General features: G+C 34.8%; 12 protein-coding genes across 12 annotated transcripts; 4 read left to right on the forward strand and 8 right to left on the reverse strand.

The window, feature by feature from the left end:
• Nucleotides 1-51: 51 nt before the first annotated feature.
• On the reverse strand, nucleotides 52-1,914 carry KAFR0B04950 (uncharacterized protein; the record flags this gene model as incomplete). Its single annotated transcript, XM_003955877.1, has 1 exon — nucleotides 52-1,914. One exon carries the CDS (start codon nucleotides 1,912-1,914, stop codon nucleotides 52-54), a length of 1,863 nt encoding a protein of 620 aa, XP_003955926.1.
• Nucleotides 1,915-2,360: 446 nt separating this feature from the next.
• On the forward strand, nucleotides 2,361-4,448 carry RIM13 (Rim13p; the record flags this gene model as incomplete). Its single annotated transcript, XM_003955878.1, has 1 exon — nucleotides 2,361-4,448. The coding sequence occupies one exon, from the start codon at nucleotides 2,361-2,363 to the stop codon at nucleotides 4,446-4,448; it is 2,088 nt and encodes a 695-aa protein (XP_003955927.1).
• A 78-nt stretch (nucleotides 4,449-4,526) lies between these two features.
• NUP53 (FG-nucleoporin NUP53) lies at nucleotides 4,527-6,011 on the reverse strand (the record flags this gene model as incomplete). The annotated part of the gene is made up of 1 exon (XM_003955879.1): nucleotides 4,527-6,011. The coding sequence occupies one exon, from the start codon at nucleotides 6,009-6,011 to the stop codon at nucleotides 4,527-4,529; it is 1,485 nt and encodes a 494-aa protein (XP_003955928.1).
• Nucleotides 6,012-6,795: 784 nt separating this feature from the next.
• On the reverse strand, nucleotides 6,796-7,890 carry YIM1 (Yim1p; the record flags this gene model as incomplete). Its single annotated transcript, XM_003955880.1, has 1 exon — nucleotides 6,796-7,890. The coding sequence occupies one exon, from the start codon at nucleotides 7,888-7,890 to the stop codon at nucleotides 6,796-6,798; it is 1,095 nt and encodes a 364-aa protein (XP_003955929.1).
• A 1,508-nt stretch (nucleotides 7,891-9,398) lies between these two features.
• On the forward strand, nucleotides 9,399-9,914 carry IMP1 (endopeptidase catalytic subunit IMP1; the record flags this gene model as incomplete). The annotated part of the gene is made up of 1 exon (XM_003955881.1): nucleotides 9,399-9,914. The coding sequence occupies one exon, from the start codon at nucleotides 9,399-9,401 to the stop codon at nucleotides 9,912-9,914; it is 516 nt and encodes a 171-aa protein (XP_003955930.1).
• Nucleotides 9,915-9,941: 27 nt separating this feature from the next.
• Nucleotides 9,942-10,781, reverse strand: SWP1 (dolichyl-diphosphooligosaccharide-protein glycotransferase; the record flags this gene model as incomplete). Its single annotated transcript, XM_003955882.1, has 1 exon — nucleotides 9,942-10,781. One exon carries the CDS (start codon nucleotides 10,779-10,781, stop codon nucleotides 9,942-9,944), a length of 840 nt encoding a protein of 279 aa, XP_003955931.1.
• A 396-nt stretch (nucleotides 10,782-11,177) lies between these two features.
• KAFR0B05010 (uncharacterized protein) lies at nucleotides 11,178-11,513 on the reverse strand (the record flags this gene model as incomplete). The annotated part of the gene is made up of 1 exon (XM_003955883.1): nucleotides 11,178-11,513. The coding sequence occupies one exon, from the start codon at nucleotides 11,511-11,513 to the stop codon at nucleotides 11,178-11,180; it is 336 nt and encodes a 111-aa protein (XP_003955932.1).
• Nucleotides 11,514-11,956: 443 nt separating this feature from the next.
• Nucleotides 11,957-12,385, reverse strand: KAFR0B05020 (uncharacterized protein; the record flags this gene model as incomplete). The annotated part of the gene is made up of 1 exon (XM_003955884.1): nucleotides 11,957-12,385. The coding sequence occupies one exon, from the start codon at nucleotides 12,383-12,385 to the stop codon at nucleotides 11,957-11,959; it is 429 nt and encodes a 142-aa protein (XP_003955933.1).
• Nucleotides 12,386-13,220: 835 nt separating this feature from the next.
• Nucleotides 13,221-14,267, forward strand: TIF34 (translation initiation factor eIF3 subunit i; the record flags this gene model as incomplete). Its single annotated transcript, XM_003955885.1, has 1 exon — nucleotides 13,221-14,267. The coding sequence occupies one exon, from the start codon at nucleotides 13,221-13,223 to the stop codon at nucleotides 14,265-14,267; it is 1,047 nt and encodes a 348-aa protein (XP_003955934.1).
• A 382-nt stretch (nucleotides 14,268-14,649) lies between these two features.
• Nucleotides 14,650-14,856, reverse strand: KAFR0B05040 (uncharacterized protein; the record flags this gene model as incomplete). The annotated part of the gene is made up of 1 exon (XM_003955886.1): nucleotides 14,650-14,856. One exon carries the CDS (start codon nucleotides 14,854-14,856, stop codon nucleotides 14,650-14,652), a length of 207 nt encoding a protein of 68 aa, XP_003955935.1.
• A 384-nt stretch (nucleotides 14,857-15,240) lies between these two features.
• Nucleotides 15,241-15,699, reverse strand: KAFR0B05050 (uncharacterized protein; the record flags this gene model as incomplete). The annotated part of the gene is made up of 1 exon (XM_003955887.1): nucleotides 15,241-15,699. The coding sequence occupies one exon, from the start codon at nucleotides 15,697-15,699 to the stop codon at nucleotides 15,241-15,243; it is 459 nt and encodes a 152-aa protein (XP_003955936.1).
• Nucleotides 15,700-15,974: 275 nt separating this feature from the next.
• On the forward strand, nucleotides 15,975-17,564 carry NDE1 (NADH-ubiquinone reductase (H(+)-translocating) NDE1; the record flags this gene model as incomplete). The annotated part of the gene is made up of 1 exon (XM_003955888.1): nucleotides 15,975-17,564. The coding sequence occupies one exon, from the start codon at nucleotides 15,975-15,977 to the stop codon at nucleotides 17,562-17,564; it is 1,590 nt and encodes a 529-aa protein (XP_003955937.1).
• Between the last annotated feature and the right edge of the window lie 363 nt (nucleotides 17,565-17,927).

Consider the following 17,927-nt stretch of genomic DNA (forward strand, 5'->3'; position numbering starts at 1 on the left):
AAATCTAAACGTAATATAAATGTTAAAACATCCAGTTGTACCTCTTGCGGTTCAAACGAATATTCCATCTGTCATAGTGGCCAATTCAGCATCACGACTTTGGACATCAAAGTTTTCAATCCTCTTATCTTTCTTCATATACTTCCCTGATATCAATAGTAACGTTGCAAGAAGTATGAGTATCGCAAATAAAAAGATGGTATGGAAAGTACGTGAGTAGCACAGAACACCGGCCGTACATATATTTTCACCCTCATTTAAGTGGCTCCCAATATCGGAAGCCAAGACGGAAGTGAAGAATTTTACGGTGAATAAACCACCGGTTGTGCACAAACTCCATATCGTGCTGTACTCCTCTGTTCCGAATGAATCTGCAATAATTGATGGAAATGTCCCAAACATTACGCCAAAGGCGTATCCAAAAATAACTGAGCAAAAAGATAAGTTGTTAACATTAGCCATCATATGTAGCTTGCTGCCGTCTGTTTCAGGCACTGAATATACTTGTAGCATTTTTGTACATGCATACATTGTTAGAGAAGCAGAGGCGACTATGTTCCATAGTCTTTGTGAACGAAATTTTCTTACTAAAAGATCTGACATTGGCCCAGATGATAACCTTCCAAGGAAAGACGATATGGAGATTATTGACACTTGTAAGGCTTGTAAACCTTTTCCGTTAATATGGAGTTGGTCAGTTGGAGGAGATTTCACCTGAATTTGAACAAAAAAACCAACGGAATATATATACATCTGACCAATCCCTTGTAAGGTTGCAATTATAATATAATATGAAATGAATTTTGGTTGTTTCAAAATGCTGAGAATCCTAGTTATTTTCTCCCTTCTGTTAATAGTCCTTTCCTCATTGAAAACGTCATTTTTATCAGAGAGATTGTAGTCATTGATATTTTGCCCATTCTGTGAGCTCAAAAAATGTCCTTTGTTCACAGAATCTTTATCATCAAGATTTTTATCCAGTAAATAATACCCCTCCGCATTCTCAGCAGGTGTAGATAAATAATTGTTATTTGTTAAAGAGTTTGCTACCGCTGGAATTATACTTGGATTGGCAGTGGCGCTAGACATTATCTTTCTTGGGGATGAGAATCCTTTTGTTGACATTGTTTCACTATTGCCCCTTGAGTGACTACGACTGCCCAGTGATGCTAAATTATACTTCATGGGTGTATTGAGCGTAGAGCTATCATCGTCAACATTAATTTCAACGTTGTTATTTGGAATCCGATTGTAGTATCTTTCTACTCCCGTATTGACTAAGGTCAACGAATCGCTATTTTGATCCTCTGGATCATTCGCAGTCAGTTTGCCATTTGTTTGCCAAAAGATCTTTAAAGTGAACGTTCCTACTGCAATCATGGAAGAGCAGGTAAAAAGGAGAAATACGAACACTTGCGATATATTATCACCAAATATTTTCTCACATATACTAGAATATAACAAACCAGCTAATGCAAATAAGGCTACCGGGAATGCACTTACAGTACCTCTATTTTCAGGAAAGTTTGTCGTACAGACTTTAACTGCTGAATAAAAGCCACATACAGAGCCAAAACCAACAAGCGTTAAAGCAACAGATATCAAAAATACACTTGACATACGTTTGTAGTAACAAAGAGAAAGAAGGGAATACGCAGTGAAAGTAGATATAGAACCCACACAACAAGATAGCTGCGGACTTGTATCAGTGATGACGCCTGCTAATAAGCCCAAACAGGACATGCCAATATTCAGTGAGAATGCAACGTTGCTACTCTTTGAAATGGGTATATTGCATCTTGCCAGTAACTGTGGAGCATAAAATGAATACAAGTACGGTGTACCCGCACCTAAAGCCACCATATTGCTTCCTAGAAAAACCTTTATTGCTTCAGACCGTTTCATTTCTATCATTCCGTCCAGATTAATTCATCAATTGTTCAGAGCTTTCTAATACACTATGATACAGGCTTGAGCTTTTCTATATTGAATGTCTCGATTGTATATTTCATTTAAGCCACTCTTGTTTGTAAAGAGACGCGAGATATCCAAGACAAAACACGTTTTATTTAATGGGTAAATATACGTGGAAAACTAGGGTATCGGTTAGTTATATCAATGGGTTTTACCATCTTCTGGAACATTTAAGATATATCAAGAAAGCTCAATTGCTAGAGGTGTTTTTATATTTCACCTATAGTATGAACATTTGATGCCATTAATTACACTTCCTTAAATTTTCAAACAAAGAAAACTTACCTCTGCATCGAAAAAGCTACTTTGTTCCAATCGGTAGAAAACGTCTCTTCAATTCTCATTCAGAAGCGAATGATTTGGAGTAAGTTTATAGGGCTGGTAGAATGGATAAATGGCAAGAATTACAAGAGCTCTGGAAGGCATTTTATTTGGGCAGTTCCGACGAGTATAAAATGCGACTGTCAGTTCTGAATGAAAAGGCATCGACGAGTAATGACGTTGAGTTTATCCAAGCGGTATTAAATCTTAATAAGGAAATTAAGAGTGCTGACAACAAGATAAAGCTCGCTTGGGTTACTTCCAAAGTAGGTAACAGGTTCTATCCTCCCATATCTGTAAACGAAGCAACCCCCATAGCATGGGACGAAAGCCCAATTGACCTGTCTCCAGAGCAGGTAATAAAGTATACACAAAGAACGGCATTACAAGATAGTGCTTTCGAGCGGGACTCAATGGAACAATGTCGAGATATTCCCGATTGTTCTTTGATTGCTTCTCTGATAAACATCAAGCAGGCCGCCTTGCTGTTGCCTTCTGTCAAAAGGGTATCTCAGACACTCTATCATGTGAATTTATCCTTTAATGGTGTCTCAAATAGACTAGTTACAGTCGATACGTCCTTAATTCCCACGACAGCTTCTGGAGAGCAACTTTCTCTGCGAAGCAATTGTTTAGTCGACAAAGTTATCGAGCTGTCATATTTACAGGTGCTATTTGGTTCATATGATGCTCGCGGATCGAATGTAGCAATTGATACTTATAGATTGACAGGGTTTTTGCCGGAAGTATGTTCTCTGGATTGCTACAGTTTCAGTACCATTTCCCGGTACCATAACAGTGGATTTTGTTTGATAGCACTCGGGACAGGTGGGAAGGGTAGTTTTGTAGATAAGTCTCTAAGAACAAATCATGACTATCCTCTTATAAATATTAACGAAGCTTCGAAGTCATTTCAACTGTGTGATCCATTGGATTCTAATCTCAATTTACAGCTGAATTATGAGAATGTGTTGAGAAATTTTTCACAGTTATATATAAATTGGGGCTGGACGAAACTTTTTAGGTTTCATAACAAATTAAACATTTATTATAGTACCGGTAAGTGTAATGCATTTGATTGCGTATTTGACAAGCCTATTCTAAAAGTGATGAATGAGACCAAAAATAAAGAAACTGTTTGGTTGTTGCTAGAGTCACATGTTAGATGTCATGCTGATTTTAAAAACGTATCATATTTAAACATAATTTCAGGGGACATGTTTGAAGAATCATATGCACCCTCTGATAGTGCCCTGGATATTGGGCTCCAATTGAAAAAAATTGATCTTTTACCGAATGAACACGTTAATCTCTTTTGCCACTCAAGTATAAGTAATTCATTTACTGTCCATACATTTTCAATAACATCGGCCGTTCGTACCACGAAGTTATCTAGTTTTGAAGCAGTGAAGCAAATTTCTGTAGAGACCGATGAAAATATCAAAAATCGCCGAATTTCTTCACTTGATTACTACTTAAATCCTACGTATTCTCTCGAAATCAAGCATGATTCCAATAGAGAGGTGTTGCTAAATTTACAGCTATTATCAAACAATAGTTCGGATCTGCTTAATTTACAACTTTTCCACTTGAACGACGACGATTTGTCTAAGCCAATTCTTTTTGACAACCGGTATATGAAGGGCAAATATAATAAATTAAAAGTTCCAGTCACTACCAACCAAAAATATAAGGTCATATGTTCAAAATATAATGAAGGGAGCCATGGTCTCTGTAAATTATTGGCGTATGTGCAGGATTTCCCCGCAGAAAATATTGAAGTGCATGAAATTTATATGGAATATGGGGGACTTCCCTATCAAACTTGTAAAACTGTGACGTTTGCCCCAAAAAAGGTAAGAGCAAAAATTTATTGGAAATGCCAAAAGATTAATAGTTATTTTATTAGAGTCAAGCCCTTAAATGGAACCCCAAAATACCATAATATATCTGTAAGGTGTAATATATTCGATACAGAAACCCACAACAGTCTCTATAATGATGAACATTTTCATACCTATGGATTAACAATTTCTAACATTGAAATAGGTGCTAAGCAATCAGTGGGGCTCCTTCTTGAAATTGATGAGTCTAAAGATGACGAAATCTCCTTTCAGATATTTATTGGAAGCAAATGGAGTATAAATTTATAACCTTCTTTCACGTTTACACAATGATATGTATTACGAATTATATGATTATGTACATTTTTATATGACACAGTTCAAAAATTATAGATTATTCCAACCAAATAACCAGTTATTCACAGTATGCAATATACCATTTTTGTCTTGTTTATTTGAATTTTCTTCTTGTTGTCTCATTTTGCTCTCTAGACTTTGAAGGAAATTATGACTACTGGGATTGGTGTTGTGAACGAATAACGATTTGCCGTCCTTGATGTTTAATCTAAAGGCTGAATAAAGAGCATTTTGTTGTGGTTGTTGTTGGGATGTCACCGTTACTCTATTTTGATTGGAATCAATCTCACTAAAAATATGACCTGTTTTATCATTTGGGAAATCGCCCAAAGTACTGGTTGTGATGCCATTACTAGAACTTAGGTTGTTTTCACCAATGTTATCATTTTTTTCAATTTTACAAGAAGCTAACTGTTCGACAGTAGCCTTTGCATAAGGGACACATCCGATTAAAGAGCCACCTTGAATAGTACCGTTATCTTGCAATGCTCTTAAGGCAGAAGCTTGAGAATCGTAAGTTAATTTGACCCAGCCATCACCTGTAAAGATTGGATACTTTTTATTGTCATTTGTAGTAGAATTTTTCTTATTTAGTTGTTGATTTTTTATACTTGCCACATTGATTCCAGATGCACTTCTTAAAACTTCAAAATCTTCTAAAATATTACCGAAGTGTGAAAAATGTGTTATGATCATATTAGAAATAGACTCAGGGTAGCCAAATACAATGACGGCAACTTCTTCAACTGCATTGTTGTTGTTGCGGTCAATTGTAGAGGTACTTTTAACGCTGTTCGTTGCAACAGTACGGTTGTTAGCCGTCACTCCTTTATCTGAACCATTTATTCCAGTGCCCGAAAGAGTATTTGAACTTTCTTTAGTGCCAAAAATACTTTTATCGAAAATGTTTAAGTTTGTACTTGAAGCGTTTTGAGTAATGGGTAACGAATTGGTAGATTTTACAAAATCTTCTTGTTGTCTATTAAATGTTACATTTGAATCCACATGAGCCGAAAGAATTGGCATTGAACCAAATTCATCTTCACGTTTCCAATCATGTATTGAAACCATAGGAGGTGCCTCTGTAGCATCACCTAATATATTATCTGAATTTAAAGATTTGAGATTTTGTGATGAACCAAACACGGTACTAGTTGGCACTGCTTTCTTGGAGCCAAAAGTAAGACTATTGAAGCCAGATTCGGTACTCATGTTAGAATTAGGATCAGCTGATTGAGATTGATTATTAGAGGAAGACTGCCTCGTTGATGACCGCTTGATGATATTTTGTGGAATAACTCTCTTTCTTGGGTTGTTGAACCAAGAGGGATCCTTTTGAGTCTGGTTAATAGTACTTTGGCCTAATCCACTTTGGAATCCATTATATTGTGGTGCTGATATCTGTGGATGAAATGAAGGAACATTATTTTGTTGTTGTGTTTGCTGTTGTGATGGTTGCTGCTGCGTTAAGACAGACACATTTGTAAATCTTCCGGTACTACTGTTGCTATTCATAACTGTAAATGTAATGTGGCACGAATATATATAGCAAAATATGGTCGACTAGTAGTCCTTTTTCAATGTGATAATCTTTGAATGTCTTTATTTATGAGTTTGATCTCTATATCCAGAAAAATTATTTTTTTTTTTAACATTAAAGCTTGTAACCGGGTAGTAATCTTCGATGTCATCGTGACTTTCTCATAGTTAAGCACCGACCAAACAAACAAGAATCTGTAGAGCATGGTATGCACTGGTGACTAAATAGTCGATATATAGGCTAGATAGAACTGTTGATTTGTGAAGAGGGTTAAAAGTTAATTCGCAATGGAATATTTACTAGCCTAGGGAATGTCGGCTGTTAGTAACCGATAGGACGATAGAGTAATGGAACCTCCTAGCTCTCTTGCACTTTTTCTTTCTATATTACGTGCTAACGTTGCATGCCCATTCATTGTATATAGTTAAATACTTTTACTGCTGTGTAATTGTGCTTCAAGTGCACCGTAATTTCTCTCGACAATAGAATTTCCAGATATTGCAAAATTCAACTTTGAGGTTCAAAGCCAAAGGATTAAGCCATCTTATTCCTAAATTACGGGTCTGTAAAATGAATAGGTTCATCATTACGTTCTATAAGGGTCTTTGGTCATGTCACCCCTACAGAGTTTCTACGATTAAATGATGAAGTTGGAAATTATAAATTAATCGTGTGTACATAAAAAAATAAGAATACTACATTGCTCAAAAGGTAATTATTAGTCATGTTTTATCGTACATGAAAACAATTGAAGGCAAATCAGTCGATTTTAACGACGACTTTGCCCTTTGCTCTATTGGACTTCAATCTCTCAATTGCCTTATCAAATTCGTTGAACGAATACACAGAATCAATTTGAGGTTTGAATGTTCCCTTCTCGAGCATCCTATTTCCTAGTTCCATATAATTAGCTTCTTTCTTTACGAAGGGGAAAGCATAATTGAATTTTCTGAAGGGATTTAAGGCTCTGAATGGTGCTTTCAATGCTGCAAAAGAATCTAACAATCCCGGCTTTTTATAGTTATACTTTGCATCACCAGCAACAGTAATAAAGTAAGAATTGGTATTTTTTGGCTTCAAAACCTGGTCCATAATAGGGAAAAATTGACTATTGCCAACGGAATCAAAAATAAGATCGAATTTTTCACCGTTTAATTTCTCTTCGATGAATTGTTGAACATTTTTAACAGTGACATCGTTACCTTCATCGTCATTATAAGGTAGAAGATAATCGAAACCGAATTCTTTGTTACGTTCGATGGAATTCTGATTACAAATGCCAACAACAGTACCGACCTTTAAATGATTCTTTGCAATTTGAGCTAGACAATTAGAGACTGAAGTAGATGCACCGATGACAAGAATTTTTGAATTTTCAGTCCATTTTTGTTTCCTATGGAAAAGAACGGCGTAAGCAGAACCGAAAACTAAGGGCCATGAAGCGGCAGTCTCAAAATCTATACTATTATCAATATGTGCAATAGCGGCTTGTTTAGTTGGATCCATCACTAAGTAGTCGGAGAGGGTACCATGTGGGCCGAAAATATGGCCAAACATACCATTAACTCGATCTCCGATCTGCCATTTAGGGTCAACGTTGGCACCCCTCCGAACAATGACACCGGCATAGTCTCTAGAGTAAGTTTTCAGATCATTTCGAGTAATATAAGGAAAGCAAAGTCCGTGAACGATGAAGTCGATAGGGTTTAAAGCAGCAGCCTTGAGATTGATTACAATTTCATCGTCACTATAACATTTGTCTAGGTTGATTTCTTTAGTGGTAATGGAAGCTGGGGTTGTGTAGTTTACGAATGTGACAGATCTTTGCGTGGTCATAGTTTCTGATGAAGCCATTTCGAGTATGATTGATTTGAAACTGGTTTCAAGATTGTAATTTTGAGTCTGTCAATTATTGCCTCTTTTATATCCTTGCTATCCTTTTTTCATATTTTTTTTGCTGAAACTACAACACCTTCAGAACAACATTCTATTCCGTTCTCTGATATTAGAATATCGAATGCAGACAAGGTAAAAAAGGCTTATATGAAGAGCATCTTGTAGACAGTTCCACGGAACTGCACTTACGATCTAGCTACTGCCAATTAAGCTTGCAAGACGTTATTGTATTGTGCATAAGCAAGTTCTAGGACAGGTACAAATGCGCCAAATGCAGAACAGTTGTAAATTAGTAAATACGCGCAATGGTTTCTAGAATAATCCATTGCAACTAAATAGATGATATGTAATATATGATCATAATAATTCTTTTCAATGCAGGGATTCAATTGGAAAAGCAAAGACGAGTGGAAAATCAGTTTATCACAAGGAAAGAATTATTAGCAGCAAAGAAGTGTTCAAGTGGATAACTGTGGCCAGTCTTCCAACCAATTTGACACGTGAAAATCTCCATAGATGTTGGATATTGATAAAGCCAATGCTTTACCCAACAAATGGCGATAAGAAGGTTACATCCGCTGATGAGCTTGAATGTTTTGCACTTTCAAACGCTGATGCATACAAAATGAAAAATTTTCTTATTCCCCAGGAGAAGTCCTCGGGACTAAAACTATTAAACCCGCAAGCATCAGGGCAATAGTAAGTATAAACTGTCCAATAACTAGTTGTAAAGTGTATATAACTACTTATTAAAGAAGTTTATCAAGAGAAGTCTGTTATGAAGTCTGGCAGTAAGAATTGTTTTTCGTTTTAGCCACCGCGAACTCCTTGATTGCTATATTATTTCTAGATTTCAATAGCAAGATATTAAATTGTCCTATATGGAAAAAAATTCTTGCAAGAGAAACTCTTCTATGCCAAAGCGTTTTGATACATTCAAGTGCTTTCCCTTTAATATCAATGACAGATTTGTTGAACTGAGCCTGGGATGGTTAATGGTTCTGTAATATTAAAGTAGCTACTAGACGACGTACCAGTAGCAGACAAAATTTAACAATAGATTGTAACTACGTACCAATAGAATGATGCTCCTTGCCTCCCCACATGAGGAGGACTATAATCAGATAGCAATATTTGATGCCTATTTATATACTGATTTACGTTAGAAAAATTGACTTTTCTTGCATGGTAAGTAACTCTTGACAATGGGTTATTTGACTTTTTTAATAGTAGAAGCTATGTTCTACCTTCCTGTTAGTTATTTGCGATACATATTGAAGATTGGACGCCCTTCAACAAGATTTGTATTAACATCTCTATCATCTATGACACTATGCTGTTACCGAGATTTTTTACAAGTTAAATTTTTTTGAATTAAAGGATAATACTATTTAGTTTACTTGAGCTACCAAGATTTCACCAACAGGATTGTCAGACTCCTGCTCTTTCATAACGGCACATATGTCATGTCCCTTAAGCTAGCACGAAGTACATTCACCACAGGATTGAAATGCTTCTGTCTTCTGCATGAGATTCATAGAAATGTTTATGAATTCACTGAGACTGCGGGTGAATCAATGATTCCAACCCTGTCGCCTCAAAATGATTACGTTCATGTATATAAGAATCTGCCTCATATTTTGAAGAATTTAAAGATTGGTGATTGTGTGGTATTGATGAAACCAAATGATAGCGATTCAAGAGTTTGTAAGAGGATTACTGGAATGCCCGATGATATAATTCTGGTTGATCCTTCAAATGAAAATAATCCGAATGCAACGAATGAATACATAAGAGTCCCCAAAGGTCATGTTTGGGTTACGGGAGACAATTTATCGATGTCATTAGATTCAAGAAGTTACAATGTGGTTTCTATGGGATTAATTGTAGGGAAAGTTATTGCTGCAAATAATCTTAATGATAAGAAACGATGGCTCGGTTTTAGATTTATCGAAAATAACTATTTAAAGGAGGAAAATTGAATGAAATATTCTATATAGGATGAAATTTTAAACAATTGATTTAGAGGTTCTTAAAAATTTTGTACCAAATAATATACCAACTATAGCAACGTAGAACATATAATGTAAAGTGGTAAAAATTGAGCTACCGATGTAGTACATTGTGAAGACGTATTCAGTGGAGACAATTGATCCAATAAAGATGGCAAAGTACAGTGTGCTGACTTGTGAAAGATTCTCAAAAGAAATAGCGTTGAAGTTGAACCATGAGAAGAATAAACATAGTACGGTAAAGACTGTAGCTAGCATGAATAGTTGTGCAATAAATGGAGCGACAGTCTTGTGATCTTCAGGGAACGTATGAGAAAGTTCCTTTCTAAATTTAAATTCATTTTCAATTGGCTCGTAACCAACAATATTTGATAAATCTAATTCAGTGATCTTGTTGAATAATTTATCTTTTGAACCATTAGCTATAATTAAATGTAAAGATAACTTTTCATTTGATAAGATCGAAGATTCCAATAATGAATTTGGCAAATTACTAATTTTTAATCTGAAAATAATAATATTATCTTTATTTGACTTTTTTGATTTCTTTGGTTCTAATGAGATATAAGATTCGGTCTTATCGTTACCAACTAATAGAGCCAATTGATTTGCAGATTCTTGATTCAGTTTAAAGCTTAAAGAGATAGTTTCATTTAATCTGTCAATGAGAATTGGGGCCGATTCCTTTAAGGCATGTTTAGAATCAAAATCACCTAATTTGATGGGTTCGAGATCTGAATATTTAGAGAAACTTATTTTGGTGTCCTTAATAGATATGGAAGCCAAAGAGTAACAAAACAGTGTAAACAATATGATAATTGAGTTTATTAGTTTCATATTTATCAAGTTATTAAAATGGATTAAAGGGGGGTTGGGAGAAAGGAAGAAAAGCGGAGAGTAATCAATATTTTTTTTTCTGATGCTTACTTAGCTAGTTTCTACCGTATATAAATGAATAAATGAGTAATAAAGAGAATACACCAAAACAAATAATGAATATACATATTTAAATTGACCAATTTTTTGACACGTTTTGATTTTGAAATGCGCTGTTTGCTGCCGGTTCGAAAGAATAAAAAAAAAGAGTGTGTGTGATAGCGCTTTGAAAAATAAATATCACGAGCGGGTAATAAAAATAAAATAAAATAATAATAAAATAAAATGGTCTTGCGACACAATAAATGGAAGATGAAAGCTGGCTGGCTGGGTGGCTGGCTGATTGGTGACATAATTTTAATGATGTATTACATTTTCATCACGAACACTCAACGTGGTTTGAGTATAACGTCCATTTTCATCGTCATGTAGCTCAATTTGTTGATCTTGATTTTTGGAACCACTTTGTAAAGCCATTCTATCTAAGATTTTTTTCAAATTTCTATCGGTTTTGAAATAGATATATTGACCCATCTTGAATGTTAAATTACTGACAAATCCAAATACAACGACACCTGTTGCGAAAAGAAATGATATTCCTAATAATGGTAAAATTAAGAGCGAAGCAATGAAACCTATTGACATGAAAATGATAAAATATGTCAGAAAATAAAAAGTTGAAATTGATACCATTATTAGAATCAGTGATATCAATATTGGTAATGAAGTTGAAACTGTTAGAGAGAGTAAGAAAAGAGTCTGATATGGTTTTCTCTCAAAATTAATAATTATCTTGGCGATAATTTTACGTAATTTTAATTTTAAATTAATCAATTTTAAAACAAATTGATTATCTTGGTTTTCCAAATTTTCTGCGCTGGTTAATGACGATATTGTTGTCGTCAACTGGCTGTTGATATAAGAGAAGAGTTATTTTTATACCGATGACAATTTAATATTAAATTCGCATGTTCCATATAAAGAATCTTTCTTGTAATATGTTACTTCTTGATTTTATTGGAAACTTACCTGGTAATAATAGGAAAAAAAAAAAGGTTTAGCATATTACAATTTCAATTCATAATTAAAAAATTTTTTTTTGTGTCATCGATATAAAAAACAACAATTAGCAATTGTTAGTATAATGGAAGAGGAAAAACTTCATAGTGAGTAAATCCAACATACGTTATGAGGTTAGCTAATTTTGGAAACCAAAAATTTAAATATAATACAAATAACCAGAAGTTTTCATAAAATTTCAATTCAAAATTTTCTAATAAGTTCCCCACATTTGCGAAAAAGTTATTCCAAATTTCTTTCAATTTTGACTTTTTTGGACTTATAATATTATCACTTTTAATTGTATTTGTCGTTAAAATGGTTGATTCTGGTGAATATTGACTTGTATAAGTAAGGTTTAATAGATGTTCTTGAATTGACGTGTCAGAATTAATTTCATTTGGCGATTCGTGAATTGGTTTTAACTTCGTGTACCTTTTCATACTATGTACACTATTATCGAAAGAGGTAGTTTCTTTAATTTTAGCTTGTAGTAGTGTAGCCATTAATGATCATATATATGAGAAGGGGATGGTATGATAGGCGGGGCAAACAGAGAGTAATGATAACAGACGGAGAAGATGAGTTACGAAATACAACAATATTTATTTTTTTTTTCTGGAGGGGACCAAACTTCTATAATTTTCTGCCTAATTCAACCCTCTCTCTTTGTTTCTCTCTCTCTATATATATATACATATACCATATATCACTTGGAAATACCGTATACTCAAAGCCACATACAGAGCTACACTATATATGTATATATCAGCCCAGGCTATTCTGCCCATTCAACTTATCTCGATCCAAATCGATGGAATAATGGAATTCTGAATTCGGTGCATCAAAATCTGTCAACCAAATTCCTTTACCGCAAGAGGAAACTCTTGCTTCCTTAAATTGAAATTAAGAGATTCAAATTGCAGGACAGAAAAAAAAAAGAAAGCTCCCCAATCACGTGGCAGTTCGCTCAAAACGCTGATGAAAAGAAGGTAATTAATTTTCCTAATTAGGTAATAGTCGGCTCTCCACAGATTTGATATCAAAAAAAGAGAAACTGAGATATTCAGTCACGTGTAAAACCACGTGACTGAATATCACTCTATACTCAGCCCTATATTAGGTCTGGTACAAGTCTTTTTATTTCACGTGACTTCAATGTTTTTTTGTTTTTTGTTTTTTTCGTTGTTCTTGTTCTTTGGAAAATTTTTCAAAAGTGCTTTTTTGTTCCAACAGGAAAATTTTTTGCTCAGCAATGAGTTTGAATAAGATATAAAGAAAGACAGGCTTATAGCCACTTGTACACACACCACAAATAACCAAAAAGCAAACTAAGGAAGGATGAGACCAATCGTTTTAATGGGTCACGAGCGTCCTTTAACGCAAGTCAAGTATAACAGAGAAGGTGATTTGATTTTCACATGTTCAAAAGATAGTTCTGCCAGTATTTGGTATTCCAATAACGGTGAAAGATTAGGTACGTTAGATGGTCACGCAGGTACTATCTGGTCCATTGATGTAGACTCCTTCACTAAGTATTGTGTCACTGGTAGTGCTGATTATAGTGTCAATGTCTGGAACGTGGAAAATGGTCAAGTGGTTCACACATGGAAATCTCCAGTTCCTGTAAAATTTGTGGAATTTTCACCATGTGGTAACTACGTTTTAGCTATTCTAGATAACGTTATGAGAAATCCAGGTTCCATTAACATCTATCAAGTTAAGAGAGATGAATCTAGTCACGAAATTGTAGAATTTATTGAAGAACCAATCCATCAAATTATTACCCAAGAAGGTTTAAATGCAGCTGCCGTAGCAGGTTGGTCATTTGAAGGTAAATATATCATTGCAGGCCATAAGGACGGTAAAATTAGTAAATATGACGTTACAAATAATTACCAATTTATCGATTCCATCGACTTACATAAAGCAAACGTCTCCGATATTCAATTTTCCTTAGATAGAACTTATTTCATTACTGCATCAAGAGATTCAAACTCTTTCATAGTGGATTGTGAAACTTTAGGAACTTTAAAAACTTACGAAACTGATTGTCCATTAAACAGTGCATGTATAACACCATTGAAAGAATTCGTCATATTAGGTGGTGGTCAAGATGCCAGAGATGTTACTACCACCAGTGCCAGTGAAGGTAAATTTGAAGCAAGAATCTATCATAAAGTGTTCGAGGAAGAAATCGGTAGAGTTAAAGGTCATTTCGGTCCATTAAATTACGTTGCTGTTAGTCCTCAAGGTACTTCTTACACATCTGGTGGTGAAGATGGTTTAGTCCGTTTACACCACTTTGAAAAGAACTATTTTGATTTCAAATATGATGTCGAAAAAGCTGCAGAAGCTAAAGAACATATTCAAGAAGATGAAGAATAAATTAATTAACACCAAAAATCAATTAAATGAATCAAACATAAAAGACAAGCAAAAGAAAATGATAGAGGGAAATAATTATCTTTTGTTTCCCATTTATCTATCCCTTACTCACATATTTTCCCCTGTACTTCAAGTTAACGTTTATATGTAAATATAGATAATGTATAGTTTTTCAATCCAAGTATAATTTTATATTTCCAACATGTATTTCAACAACAACGTTAAGGTCAGTATCCAACCAACTAGGGGCATACATAAGTATATATAATGTATAATATTCCACATCTATGAAATAATGCTACTTAGTTGGTTTTCTATTTATTTCATACCATTAGTTGTTGGAAAAAAGCTGGGAACAGAAAAATCCGTTGGGATGCATCAATTATTTTCTTGCCTTTTCAGCTTTCAATTTTTCTAAAGCCTCTGCTTCTTTTCTTGCATTAGCGGCGGCTTGCTTTTGTCTCAAGATATCAGCATCAGATTCCATTCTCTTTTTTGGATCACCTTGCTTTTTTTGGTTCTTGGCTGCTTCTTGTTGCTTCTTCAAGTTCTTTTGTCTAGCTAAATCTCTTTGATTACCTCTAGCCATTTCTTATGAAAACAATAAATTCGATATTCGACGTTAACCTAATTATTGACCAATTTCGTCGAGCCCAATGCAGTAAATCAGGTCTAAGCTAGTCCTATAGTGTAATATTTTTCGTTACCATGGGCACGCATAGTTGCAAAAAAGAAAGCAAAGGTAAAAAAAAAAAAAAAAAAAAGTAACTCGTACCAGCGTCTGGGTAACTATTCTTCCTCAGATCTGACACAACGCTTTACCCGGATCTTCAATTTATCTATTTTTACTCCGTTTGTAACGCAACAATCTCAGCACTATTAGAAAAGTTAATACGAATTCTAGAACTCCGGAACAGCTTTTTAAGCAAATATCAACCAAGCCTTCCAGACGCCGCTCAATAACTATATTTTGTCACATCTGAGGCACTTCATCTTGTTTGGAGGCCATCTGCCGGTGCGTGTGGTGAGTTATATTATTAGATAATACTGTATTGCTTGGCCGACGCTTTTCCAACGAACAGCATATGGGCTTGCTCATATTACTCTGATACAGCCCACGTACGTTTGTTTTTGAGTTACTCCATCGCATATTGATTATCCGCCAATCAAATGCAGCAGTTAACATGGCCGATTCTCTCTCTCTCATTAAACCCGCAAAAATTTCGGAGTTCGGCCTCTCGAAGATTTGACGCAGGAAATCACGTTGTCCAACACAGTTGAGGCTAATGAAAAAACACTGCAAAACTTTACATTTACATGCGTTAATAATAGCAATACCAGACAATCGACACCCCCCCAAAAGAAAACTTGCTCCGTTTTTTCGGATTTGTCGCGAGAATTTGAGTGAATTATTCACCACTTTCATTACCATCAGAGAAGAGCAACATTGAGTCAGACTTCGTCCGAGAATGGTGATGTTATTACTCTTCACCGATATATTATTACATGTGCGATCGAACTTAACTTTCTTTGCCTGTCCTTTTCGAAAGTTGTTATTGTCGATATATATATATTACTCGATGATCTTCAGTGACTTAAACGTATATCCTATATAATACACTTGATCAGTATAGCTCTCTTCGTCCCTGTTATCACATATTCATACAAACAACAGTATCATTTCAGAGAATGAAGCTAGACACAAAAATGTTCAATTTAACATTTCGTAGATATCTTATTACAAATAAGGCACCTCTATTGAATGCAAATCGAAGATTGTCAGCCCCTAGGTCATCGATCCCCGGACTGTCTTCGAGATGGTTATCAACCGGTATGACGCAAACTGCAAGAGAGCCTTTCTATAGAAGAACTACTAAGTCCATATTCAGATTCACTCTTCTTTCAACATTAGCTATAGGTAGCTACTTAACCTACGAAATTTATAGAGAGTCGAACCCGAGAAAACAAGCGCCACAATCATTGAACTTGGCAAACGGCCAAAAACGTAAGACTTTAATCATTTTGGGATCAGGTTGGGGATCTGTATCATTGTTGAAAAATTTAGATACGTCTCTATATAATGTCATCCTGATCTCCCCAAGAAATTACTTCCTATTCACGCCATTGTTACCTTCCACTCCAGTAGGTACCATTGAATTGAAATCTATCATCGAACCGGTTAGAACAATGATCAAAAGATGTAAAGGTGAGGTCAAATATTTTGAAAATTCTGTACAAGATATTGATCCAATCTCTAAAAATATAACTTTAAATGATGGGAAAATAATAGATTATGATTATTTAGTCGTCGGTGTCGGTTCAAAACCAACTACTTTCAATATCCCAGGTGTCATTGAAAACTCTTCCTTTTTGAAAGAAATTTCTGATGCAAAAGAAATTAAATCAAAGATTTTTAAAAATATTGAATTGGCAAGTGCTCTAGAGAATGGTGATCCATTGAGGAAAAAATTGTTAAGCTTTGTAGTAGTAGGCGGTGGCCCTACTGGTGTGGAATTTGCCGCGGAGCTGAGTGACTATATTCAGCAGGATATCAACAAATGGCAGCCAGAATTACAAAATGACATCTCGATTACTTTAGTAGAAGCTGCTCCAAATATTTTGCCCAGCTTCAATAAAGAATTAATTCAATATGCTGAAGAATTGTTAAGCAGTAAGGGCAAAATTCAGCTGAAGTTAAATACTATAGTTAAGGAAGTCGACTCAAATTATTTGAAAGGTTTAATCAAAGAGCAGAATAGTGATCATATGGAGCACATTCCATATGGGGTGCTAGTTTGGGCAACGGGGAACGCCCCAAGAGATATTTGTCAATCATTGATGTCCAAATTGAAACAACAGGATTCTAGGCGTGGTCTCTTAATAAATGATAAATTGCAATTATTAGGAGCAGAAGATTCAATATTTGCCATAGGTGATTGTACATTCCATCCAGGTCTTTTCCCAACTGCACAAGTAGCATCGCAGGAAGGTAAATATTTAGCAAATATTTTCAAGAGACTGCATAAGATCGAAAGATTAGCATTTGAAAAGAAAATCAGAAAAATTGAAATTCCAGATTTCAAATACAAATATAAAGGTGCTTTAGCTTATATCGGTCAGGATAAAGCGATTGCGGATGTTGTGACCTTTGGTAAGACTTATCCTTCTGCGGGTTCATTGACTTTCTATTTTTGGAAATCCGCATACTTGACAATGCTATCGTCATTTAGAAACAAGATATTGGTGGCATTAGATTGGACAAAAGTGTCAATGTTTGGTAGAAACTCATCAGAGTAACAACTTTTAATAATCTAATAACTTTTGGTAACTAAGTAATTTTTTTCATTGTATCATTCATTATATGTCTTTTATACTGACACTACAATAGGGGCAGATGCTCTCACGAGAAAATGCAAAAAGTCAACTAGTCACCTTTTTCTTAAAAGTAATATTGGTTTGGAAAGATCTAGATTATAATGTTTTTTTATTTTTTACCCGTAAATATTAGTATTGGCTTATACAATGTATATATATGTAAATTAAAAGTGATGTTATTTAGTTACAACAGACATTTTTGAATTTTATAATTAAAGGAAAAACAAAGGAAGTTAATAAATAACCCAAATGGATATGATAACATAAAATATGAAATGCCACTTG

Source organism: Kazachstania africana, chromosome 2 (genome assembly GCF_000304475.1).
Source record: "Kazachstania africana CBS 2517 chromosome 2, complete genome".
NCBI lineage: Eukaryota > Fungi > Ascomycota > Saccharomycetes > Saccharomycetales > Saccharomycetaceae > Kazachstania > Kazachstania africana.